This window comes from Cetorhinus maximus, chromosome 18, assembly GCF_964194155.1.
Source record: "Cetorhinus maximus chromosome 18, sCetMax3.hap1.1, whole genome shotgun sequence".
Taxonomy (NCBI): Eukaryota; Metazoa; Chordata; class Chondrichthyes; order Lamniformes; family Cetorhinidae; genus Cetorhinus; species Cetorhinus maximus.
In genome coordinates this window covers 76,492,832-76,504,991 of record NC_135896.1, presented here as the reverse complement: position 1 = coordinate 76,504,991, position 12,160 = coordinate 76,492,832, and the positions used below count along the sequence as shown (strand labels likewise).

At 46.4% G+C, this 12,160-nt stretch overlaps 1 protein-coding gene across 1 annotated transcript in view; it reads right to left on the bottom strand.

Moving 5' to 3' along the window:
- The window catches only part of sptbn5 (spectrin, beta, non-erythrocytic 5), a 259,281-nt gene that overhangs the window by 25,024 nt on the left and 222,097 nt on the right, over positions 1–12,160 (bottom strand). Inside the window, exon 59 of the mRNA XM_078563287.1 lies at positions 7,747–7,964. Within this exon, the coding sequence (XP_078419413.1) occupies positions 7,747–7,964 (218 nt within the window). The remainder of the gene's footprint in view (positions 1–7,746; positions 7,965–12,160) is intronic.

Sequence of the window (12,160 nt, the reverse complement as noted above, 5' to 3'; positions counted from 1 at the left end):
ACACAGTGCAGAAGAGGCCCTTTGGCCCATCGAGTCTGCACCGACATGTGAGAAACACCTGACCTACCTACCAAATCCCATTTACCAGCACTTGGCCCATAGCCTTGAATGTTCTGACGTGCCAAGTGTTCATCCAGGTACTTTTTAAAGGATGTGAGACAACCCACCTCCACCACCCTGCCAGGCAGTGCATTCCAGACCGTCATCACCCTTTGGGTAAAAACGTTTTTCCTCACATCCCCCCTAAACCTTCTGCCCCTCACCTTGAACTTATGTCCCCTCGTGACTGACCCTTCAACTAAGGGGAACATCTGCTCCCTATCCACCCTGTCCATGCCCCTCATCATCTTGTACATCTCGATCAGGTTGCCCCTCAGTCTTCTCTGCTCCAACGAAAACAACCCAAGTCTATCCAACCTCTCTTCATAACTTAAATGTTTCATCCCAGGCAACATCCTGGTGAATCTCCTCTGCACCTCCTCCAGTGCAATCACATCCTTCCTATAATGTGGTGACCAGAACTGCACACAGTACTCCAGCTGTGGCCTCACCAAGGTTCTATACAACTCCAACATGACTTCCCTACTTTTGTAATCTATGCCTCGATTGATAAAGGCAAGTGTCCCACATGCCTTTTTCACCACCCCACTAACATGCCCCTCCGCCTTCAGAGATCTATGGACACACACGCCAAGGTCCCTTTGTTCCTCAGAACTTCCTAGTGTCATGCCGTTCATTGAATACTTCCTTGCATTGGTGATCATCTTTTAAAATTATATAGATTCTGGATAGTGCCTGTGGATCAGAAGGTAACAAATGTAACCCCACTACTTAAGAAAGGAGGGAGAGAGAAACCAGGGAATTACAGACCTATTAGCCTGACATCACTAGTAGGGAAAATGATCGAATCTATTATAAAGGATGTGATAACTTGGCACTTAAAAAATAATAGTAAGATTGGACAGAGTCAATATGGATTTATGAAGGGGAAACCTGTTGGAGTTTTTTGAGGCAGGATAGATAAGGGAGAACCAATGGATGTGATGTATTTGGATTTTCAGAAGGCTTTTGACAAGGTCCCACACAAGAGGTTAGTAAGCAAAATTAGAGCACATGGGTTGGGGGTAATACACTGGCATGGGTTGAGGATTTGTTAATGGACAGAAAACAGAGAGTAGGGGATAAATGGATCATTCTCAGGTTGGCAGGTTGTGACTAGTGAGGTACCGTAAGGATCAGTGCGTGAGCCCTGGCTATTCACAATCTATATCAATGATTTGGATGTGGGGGTCAAATGCAATATTTCCAAGTTTGTTGATGACACAAAACTTGGAATGTGAGTTGTGAGGAGGATGCTAAGAGGCTTCAAGAGGACTTAGACAAGCTAAGTGAGTGGGTAAGAACATGGCAGATGGTATATAATGTGAATAATTGTGATGTCATCCACTTTAGTAGGAAAAACAGAAATGCAGAGTATTTTTTAAATGGGGAGAGATTGGGAAGTGTTGATATCCAAAGGGATCTGGAAGTTCTTGTTCATAAAGGAAATTACAGGCCGGTGAGCCTTACGTCAGTGGTAAGAAATTATTGGAGAAGATTCTTCATGACAGGATTTACTACCATTTGGAAGCAAATGGGCGTATTAGTGAGAGGCAGCATGGTTTTGTGAAGGGGAGGCCGTGTCTCACTAACTTGATCGAGTTTTTCGAGGAAGTGACAAAGATGATTGACGATGGAAGGGCAGTGGATGTTATCTACATGGATTTCAGTAAGGCCTTTTACAAGGTCCCTCATGGCAGACTGGTACAGAAGGTAAAGTTGCAAGGGATCAGAGGTGATCTGGCAAGATGGATACAGAATTGGCTTGGTCATAGAAGACAGAGGGTAGCAGTGGAAGGGTGCTTTTCTGAATGGAGAGCTGTGACTAGTGGTGTTCTGCAGGGATCAGTGCTGGGACCTTTGCTGTTTGTAGTATACGTAAATGATTTGGAGGAAAATGTAACTGGGCTAATTAGTAAGTTTGCAGACGACACTAAGGTTGGAGGAGTTGCAGATAGTGAAGAGGATTGTCAAAGGATACAATGGGATATAGATCGGTTGGAGACTTGGACGGAGAAATGGCAGATGGAGTTTAATCCGGATAAATGTGAGGTAATGCATTTTGGAAGGTCTAATACAGCTAGGAATTATACAGTAAATGGCAGAACCCTTAAGTGCATTGACGGGCAGAGGGATCTGGGTGTACAGGTCCACAGGTCACTGAAAGTGGCAACGCAGGTGGATAAGGTAGTCAGGAAGGCATATGGCATGCTTGCCTTCATCGGCAGGGGTATTGAGTATAAAAGCTGGGAAGTCATGCTGCAGCTGTATAGAACCTTAGTTAGGCCACACTTGGAATATTGCATGCAATTCTGGTCGCCACATTGCCAGAAGGATATGGAGGCGTTGGAGGGGGTGAAGAGGAGGTTTACCAGGATGCTGCCTGGTCTGGCGGTTATTAGCTATGAGGAGAGGTTGGAGAAACTCGGATTGTTCTCACTAGAGTGACGGAGATTGAGGGGCGACTTGATAGAAGTTTACAAAATTATGAGTGGCATGGACAAAGTAGATAGTCAGAAGCTTTTTCCCAGGGTGGAAGAGTCAATTACTAGGGGACATAGATTTAAGGTGAGAGGAGAAAACTATAGAGGAGATGTGCGGGGCAAGTTTTTTACGCAGAGGGTAGTGAGTGTCTGGAATTCGCTGCCAGAGGAGGTGGTGGAAGCAGGTATGATAGTGGTGTTTAAGAGGCAGCTTGACAAATACATGAATAGGATTTTGAATAGAGGGATACGGGCCCCGGAAGTGCAAAATGTTTTAGTTTGACAGGCAATATGATTGGCGTAGGCTTGGAGGGCTGAACTCTTCTTTGTTCTTTGTTCTTGTTCTTTATAAGTCACTGAAAGCTAAAATGCAGATGCAACAAGCAATTAGGAAGGTGAATGATATGTTAGCCTTTGTTGCAAGTGGATTTGAGTACAGGAGTAAGGAGGTCTTGCTGAAATTGTATAGGGCCTTGGTAAGACCACACCTGGAGTATTGTGTGCCGTTTTGGTCTCCTTACCTAAGGAAGGATATACTTGCCATGGAGGGATTGCAACAAAAGCTCACCAGACTAGTCCCTCGATGGCAGGATTGTCCTATGAGGAGAGATTGAGGAGACTGGGCCCGTATTCTCTAGAGTTTAGAAAAATGAGAGGTGACTTCATTGAAGTGTATAAAATTCTTACAGGGCTCAACATAGTAGATGCAGAAAGGATGTTTCCCCTGGTTGGGGGGGTCTATAACCAAGGGACACAGCCTCAGAATAAGAGGTAGGCCATTTAGGACCAAGATGAGGAGGAATTTGTTCAGTCAGTGGGTGGTGAATATTTGGAATTCTCTACCCCAGGAGGCTCAGTCAATGAGTATGTTCAAAGCTGAAGTCAATAGATTTCTAGATATCAATGACATTAAGGGATACAGGGACAGTGTGGGAAGACGGCATTGAGGTAGAAGATCAGGCATGATATAGTTGAATGGCAGAGCAGGCTCAAGGGCCGAATGGCGTACTCCTGTTCCTTTGCTCCTATGTTCTTAATGGTGAGTTGCATCTGTCCCACAACCTGCTGGTTCTCCCTCGCTTGCCCTGTCTCTTTCTGTCTGTTCACTAATCTCTAGATGGTCTGTCCCTCCTCTCACAAATATGTCTCATTGGTGATCATCTCTACCCAATTCTTCCACCTGAATTCCCTCCCCCTTGATCTGTTCTGTTGTTGCTACCTGTGATGTGTGCTGCTAGGACACCATTTGAAGTTACAAGGAAGTCTTAACATTACTGAACTATGTACATATGTACAGTATAGGGTAAAAGTATGGAGAGGACCCCATACTAGGTCCTTACATGTTGCTACCTATCTCTAGACTGCCCTTAGCTCTAGGTCATGTGCCTTTTTACATCACCTTGTGAATGGTACTGTGCTCAGTCCCATGTTAACCTTTTAGGTACCAGATCCTTCTACTACACACCTCTCCCAATTTGTGGCTGCTTTATGCTGCTCTCACCCCTAATCTTTCCAGTTGATCTCTCCCTACTGTGCACACTTCATTGCAAGGGCTCACTCAATCTGTCCTTCCTTTCTCATGTTTTATATCTGCTCTCATCTCTCATTCATTTTTCCAGCTCTTTCTCCTCACCTCAACTTTGCCCTGATGATAAAGTTAACTTGCTGGTATAACTGAAGAAAGATTTTTAAGAAATAAATAAAAATGCCTGGCCAGCTCATGGCATGTTGACCCAGCACAGAAGAATGAACTCAGGATATCCCAAAGTGCTTCACGGCTTATGAGGTATTTTTGAAGCGTAGTCACTGTTGTAATGTAGGAGCCATGGCAGCAAATTTGCACACAGCAAGCTCTCACAGGCAGCAATGACTAGATAATCTGTTTTTGTGATGTCAGCTGCGGGATAAATATAGGCCAGAACACAGGGCAGAACTCGTCACTTCCTCTTTGAGGTATGGCATTCCTTGCACACACCAGAGATGGCAGGGTGGCCACTGCTTGGAGGCTGCTAATACTGGACACTGTTGCAAAGTAAGGATTTGCCATCACGTATGGAGATTCATTGCAGTTTAAGAGATAACGGGAGTGGAAAAATATGAAAATCAACCTGTTTTCTGATCCCAGTTGCTTTGAGGCTGCTACATGCATGCAGATGGGGAAAATGTCATGACAGTGGATCACAGCCCCAAATTATTTACAGGCACATTGAACTTTTTAAAGGAAGGTATTTGTTTTTTTAAAAAAAGACATACAAGCAAAAACTGGCTGAGAATGTAAAGTAACCACTTTCTGGAAAATTCCTATGTGGATTATACTTGACTGACTAGTTCAGACAGAACATGGAATGTCACACCTTAAAAAGGTGTCAAGGCCTACTTTAGACAGAGACACTTGAAAGGAAAAGATGCAATACAAAAGACTGAACTTTAATCTCCTGTGGTTGTGGAGACAATGGAGACTGATCACCATCTCAGCAGAAACCATCTCCTGTTTAGTTATATCTCAGAATGTGGACGTGATCTGAGTTGAAAGAAAGCAGATTCAGGGCGAAAGACATGTTTGTTTTTCCCTTCCAGCAATACACAAGGAAATGGGTTAAAAAGCCAGCTGCAAACCTGATTTGTGTGTTCTAGTCCTGGTGTGCTAGTGTCTGCTATGATGGTCACAGCAGGAGAACATCTATGAGGAATCCCTACAGCTTACAGGTAAAAGTTTCTATCTCTCTCTCTGTGTGGCTGGAGGCAAGTCAGCAAAGCCACAGTCAAAAAGGAAACAGGTCCACTCCTTTAGCTAATCTGCAGAACCAAGTGTTTCCAAACCAACTGCTCAACTGCCAAAGTCAGCTCTACCAGGATCACCCAACTTAACGGCCACAACGATTTGCCATCTACTCCTCATGGACAAGCCAAAGACTGATTCGTATATCTTTTTTAAACTTTTATTTTGGATTCAACTTCTCAATTCTGATCTGTGTGTATGTGTGTTGCATTGTTATTATTTTTTTCTCGGGTTTTAGTAACTAATAAACTTACTCTTTCTTTGACTCAAGAAAGCCTGGTTAAATTGGCTCCTTCTAAAGCATAAATACATTTGGAATTGGAAAAACTATCCACGAAGGAAGGGGTCCTTTTTAAATTAACCTTGCTGTGACCAGCTGAAGGGGTTGGATAAAGAAGAGGAACCAACTCAGTCTTCCTCACCTGGGAGCATAACAAAATCGGGGTCTCGTCCGGGATCATAACAAATTGGGGGAACTCGCCTGGAAACTGTTGTAACAAATGGCACTAGCACAAGCCCCTGCTGGTGCTTCACTGAGGTAGGTGTACTAAGGTACAAAATACTGGACATAAAGCCATCCGATATTAGACAGTGGCCAGACCAGATTAAAACTGGACTGTCCTGTACAAAAGCCATCCTAGAAGGGGCCATTTGTCTTATTGACAGCATCTCTGATCGTGTAGCGCTCCTTCAATGCTCTACTGGAGTGTCAACCTAGAGTTTGTGTTCAAGTCTGTGGAATGGGACTTGAACTTGCAACCTACTGACTCAGCAACGAGAGCAGTGCCCATGCTCACTGCACACACGTGAGGATGATTGCTGTGGAGAAAAAGGTTTGGAACAGCAAATGAGATAATTCTGCATATTATTAAATATATGCAGCTAACAAAAGTAAAAGATTAATTAAATTGTAATTCAGTTTCAGACTGTGAAAAAATAAAATGGTGCCTGGACTGAGGTTTGCCTTCCACACCAACACCTGTTGGTAGGAGGCTTGACAGTACATTGTGTAGTGGTATTTCTGGAGCAAGGTTTATTGATTGACTTTCATTCTAAATGATTCCACAAGGATTTTCAATGTTAAATGTAAATATGAAAAGTGTGACTCAAAATTGCCAAGGGAAAAGTAAGGGCACACCAGGTTTTTAGCAACACTATAGTCATGCAGTACTTTGCATTTGCTTGAATTAAACTTAATTTGCCATTGATCAGCTCACCTTTGTTGGGGTTTAATCCCATGGATATGAGCCACCCACTATTTCCTCAGACAAGTGATTTGCTCCCTGAATTATGTAAACCTTGACAGTGTGTTCACTGCGATCAGCCACTGTGCACACTTTAGAGCAGGGGCTCTGACTGATTCACATTTTACCCCTTGTCACAACTCAGGGTGACGGAAACCAATTACAGTCTCAGCTAGGATCAGATGAAGCAGGGTTAGAGCGAGGGGTGGAACACAGGAGCCATCCCAATGTGTACAACTCAATACCGCATGCAAGGTTTAGTTACTGACCAGGTCAGCATTGATAACAAATACTGGCCCTGCTTCTAGTCTGAAGCTGAGTTACAATTTAATTCATATTTTCCTTTTATTAGCTGTATATGTTTAATTATATGCAGATTTATCACATTTGCTGTCCCAAACCCTCCAGGTCTGCCCTAGCATCTCCAGGAATCGAAGGCTAATCTCCAAGATACCACTATGAGAAATGGAGAAGAAAATTTTAAAAAATAAACAAGAATGTGTTTAGATCTAATTTTCTTCAAACACTTTACTAATTATAAAAATATTGTGGGGGTTGTGTGTTACAGTTCACTCAGGGAATCAGAGTTGCTGTGGCAACATGTACTTTTACATACATGTTGTAGTCTGGAGCTATGGATAGTGATGATAGAGGCTCCAACATTCTATCCATCACATGGTTGACCAGGAATCTCTCCTACTCTTACCAGCTGTCATTGGCATGTGTTGGAAGGATTTGCAGGTTGATACTCAACCTGTTTGGCTGCATTATGAATGCACCTTGTGTAGCCATCAAGTCTGGGATGGGACTCGAACCTTGAGCTTCTGGCTCAGAGGTAGGGATGCTGCCCACTGTGCCATAAGACCTCCTAAAAAATATTGTAGATGGGAAAAAACATTTGTTTTACTAAGACTCAAGATTAATCCAATTGGGTATCAGAGTCTGTTACCTTAAAATTGGTATTGGGTTGGCAGTGTGTTTGGAGGATGAATCAATGGTGGAAGCGTGGGGGCAGGGCAGTGCCGGGTCATGTTATAAAACTTCCAGGAATTCATCTAAAGTTTGGAATACTCCCTGCTTCTGGTTGAGTTTTCATTACATCTATCACAGCACATGATCTCCCAGCTCCACTCCAACTTACATGAAAATACGACACTCGCTGAGATAAGCCTGGATCTGCTCAGCCTGTACCAGCTTCTCCTTGCGCTCTCCAGCTTTCCAAAGCAGGTTATCCCAGGATTCTGCCACTTCCTCCAGAAGCGCCTGCAGGTTCTCCCTGACATGTGGATACATCAAACCCAACATCCTGGCTTCTCCACCAATCCGTTCAACTTCTCTGTTTATGGCTCCCAGATCCCTCTGCAAAAAGAATCATCGTTCAAACCACAAACTAGCTCAGAAGCACAGTCTGTCTCAATCTGAAATCATAACTGTTCCAATAACATGGTCTGTATCAATATGAATTCATAACTAATTCAGTAACACAGTCTGTGTCAATCTATACTCATAACTAGCCCAGTGACAGTCTGTATCAATGTGAATTCATAACTGTTCCAGTAACACCGCCTGTCTTAATCTGAATTCATAACTTGTCCAGTAATAGATCCTGTGAATATTGAGAAGGCTGAAATCAATGTCATTGGTGCCCGACTCAAACTCCAATCCATAGCCACCAAAGCCATTCCCTTCCCAGACAATTGTCTGAGACTGAACCAGACTGTTCACAACCTTGGCATTGTATTTGACCTGGAGATGAGCTTCTGACTACATTTCTTCTTCATCACCAAGGCCACCTACTTCCACCTCTGTAACATGGTTCGTCTCTGCCCCACCTCAGCTCAGCTGTTATTGGAACCCTTATCCATGTCTTTGTTACAACTATTCTTCACTATTCCAATACTCACCTTGCTTTCCTCTCACCCACCATAAACTTGCATTCATATAAAATGCTGCTGCCTGCACCCTAACTCATGCCAAGTACTGTTCACCCACCACACCTGTGCTCGCTGAACTACACTGGCTCCCAGGGCGGAATTTTCCATGCCTGCTGGCGTTGAGTATGCTGGGCGGTGTGAGTGGACAATATGATGAGAAGGCCAGAAATCGGTTTCATGACGTTGTGAAACTAGTTTGCGATCATCCGCTCAGCCCATCAATGTCAGGCCACGTTTCCCGCCATCAGATGTTGGGAACCTCATTGTAATACATCTGCATATCATTATAAGTCCAGCCTGCCGGAATCATCCTCCGCCACTAGATCATCTGCCAATCACGCTGACATGTTTCACAATAGCATATGTAAAGTGTTCACGTGGCGGGCTACATTTTGCGGGGAACTCAGAGGTGAGTGTTCAGTAATATTGTTTAGTGCATGTGAGGGTCACCTGTTGGACTTCAAGGTTGAGGCATGTTGGTGAGAGAGGGTGGTGCAAAAGCTGCCCTGCAGTTGAAGCTCGTTGGAGGGGAGGGCAAGAGCTGCACTGTGGTTGAAGGTAGTGCACAAGCACGTGCAAGGTGGAGGGAGGGAAGCAGCCACGCATTACGGCAACCTTGTATAAAGTGACCATTCCTCTGCAGCTGAGATGCAGCCACATTGACATGCGTGGAGTCGGGTCTCTAGCTTATCTGCCCACTCAAGCAATGCCGAGGCATGAAAGTGCCACTGAGTGCTCCAGAGCTTTTCACCCCTTGGGCACGGAGTGCAAACTAATGAGCATTTTAGTGGACTGCAGAACAGTTGGACAACTGGGCATGGTGTACAATCTCCTTGCTAAAGCTGGCAGTCACTGGTGGAGGCGCTCACAGCCCCTTGCAATGTCATCATTCCGGTTTGAACCGGTCTCCCCCATGGTTCAAGCTACCAGTGCAGCCTTGCAGTGCGGGTTAGGAGAATACCTGCACTTGAGCTGAGAACATGGCATGCAGTCCAATGGGCAAAGCTGCTGCCAATCGGTCATGTGAAATGGGGCGGAGGTTAGTGGGGTTTCAGGCAGCCATGCAGCGCACTAAACTGGCCATCCAAGTGATGGCCAGCACTCTCTGGGATAAGTTAAGGGGCCTTCAGGCTTACCCAAGAGAGGTTCTTAGTGCACCCAGGCTAATTTATCCGCCACTCTCTTTCATCCTACAGGAGGAGTACATCAGGATTATGGAGCCTGGTGAACTAGCTGTATGCCTTGTGCTGTACAGAGAGCAAAGATGGCAGAGAAGAGATTGACAGAGGTGCCTGGCTGCGCAGAGGGAGGAGCAGCACCCTCAGGAAGAAGGGGCACTGGGGCTCCTGCACACACTGCTGAAGAGCCACAGCAAGCCGTTGCTGGTCAGCACCTAGCTAGACCCAGGGTCTATAGGCGCTGACTTTCATTTCTGCTGATGACAGAGAATCAGTGTCACTGAAGACTGCGCATGTCTAAGGAATTGGTCAGTCACATCTGCCAGCTACTGCAGGATTTGGCACCACAGGGACATGGAGGGCATCCACTGTCACTGGCCATGAAAGTGACCACAGTGCTCAATTAATACACCAGTGGCTCTTTTCAGGGCTCCACAGGTGACTTTTATGGGATATCACATGCCTCCGCCCACAAATGCATCCATGAGGGCATCTTCGTGAGGGCACACAACTTTTTGTATTTCGCCCGGGACCAGGAGAGGCGGGGTATGATTGGATTTGCCTAGATCTTGGGTTTCCCACAGGTGCATGGTGTGATTGACTGCACTCATGTAGCGCTCAGATCCCCATCACAACAAGCAGTCAACTATGTCAACTGCAAGGTGTTCACTGAATGTGCAGCTGGTGTGCGACCATCACAAATGCATCCTGCAGGTCTGCGCAAGATTTCAGGGAGTGTCCATGACTACCACTTTATCAGTCAGTCGCTGATGCCTGTCATCTCCCAGGGTCCACATAAGCTGCAGGGATGGCTCCTTGGGGACAAGGGCTACCCGCAGAAGATGTGGCTGATGACACCTATGCGGTGGCCTCAGACTGCAGCAGAGCGAAGGTATAATGAGGCTCATGCTGCAACTTGCAGCTTGGTGGAGCAAACCATCGGGATGCTGAAAATGAGGTCCTAGTGCCTGGACCGATCTGGTGGAGCCCTGCAATATAGTGCACAGAGGGTGTCAAGCGTCGTCGTCGACTACTGTGCCCTTTACAATCTGGCACTGCAACAGGGAGAGGAGCTGGCTGAGGAGGAAATGGAGGAGCTGAAGGTCTCCTCCGATGAGGAGCACGTCAACCGTGATGAGGATGAGGAGGTTCTCGAAGGCGGCGATGATGGTGATGAGGCCATCGCACTGGCCAGACGAGGCAGGCGCGCTCGGGAGGCCCTCATAGCTGCTAGATTTGTGGAGGATGATGACAACATGCAGTGAGGAGACACCATAGATCCTCATCTATGAACATTTGACTCCAGGCTGGCTTATGGCAGCGCGCATACTCTCTGTGATGAGGCTCCTGTCATGGAGGCCCTAATAGTCACTTGATTGCAGGAGGATGATGAGGACATGCAGTGAGGCCACTCCACAGATCTTCAAATAGCCTCAGAATGTCTGACTCTTGTCTGGCCAAGGGCAGCTCGCTTGCACTCTGTGATCAGGGTCACATCATGGAGACGCAGCCATGAAACTTTAAAAGGACCTGATTCTTTGTCCGCCTTTAGCACCTGACCTATTCAGGAGCACAGCATCACTGGTCACAGATGCTGAAGGGATGGGGGCCAGACCCACCTTAAAAGTGCTGAGAGCATACAGAGAGAATGATGGAACTTGGTGACGCTTGCTCAAGACATTCTGGCAGCAATGACAAGCACCATCGAGGTACAAGCATCACGAATGTTTCCAGGAAATGTGAAGCCGGACCATCACTATGGTCTGAAGCACAGGTAAGAGGCCCTGCCTTTATCTTGTGCAGAGGGGTTTCACATCTGAGTGACAAGGACACTGCTCATCAGAACAAGGAGCCATAGGCAGGGAGACATTATTGAGAGTTTATTGACAATAGTGAACAGTATGTGCAAGTGATTAATACCCATGCCCAGGCTGCGCAACTACATCTTCTTAATCTTCCTAACCCTGCTGCTATGTCTTGATGCTCCCCGAACATCCACAGCGGAGGCAGAGGCAGCTGCTGACTGCGACGTCCTGTGTGTGATGATCTTGCCAGGTGTCCTCTGGAGGGTCGAGACCTGGGGCCTGCTTTCGGGGTCCTGCTGTGTGGGAGTGGCACCTCATTGAGCTGTGGAGCTGGAGCCGCTAGGGTCACAGGAAGAGAGGATATGGATGGGCTGGAGACTCCCGGAGTCACCTGGGTGAATGGCCCCGGGGTGTGCACCTGCTGATCCTCCTCCCTATGGGTACCCAAGGGCCCCTGGCTAACTCCTTGAGGGCAAAGGGAAGCTGGAGTGAGATCAAGCTGGCCCGCACCCCTCTCACGTACACACTGTTGGAGGCCAACTATGGCGTCAGTGATGGAGTTTGGCCCACGCAGCAGTGCAGGAGCGATGTCTTGGACCAAGGTCTCCATGGCGGCTGCCATCCTACCAGTGTTGGCT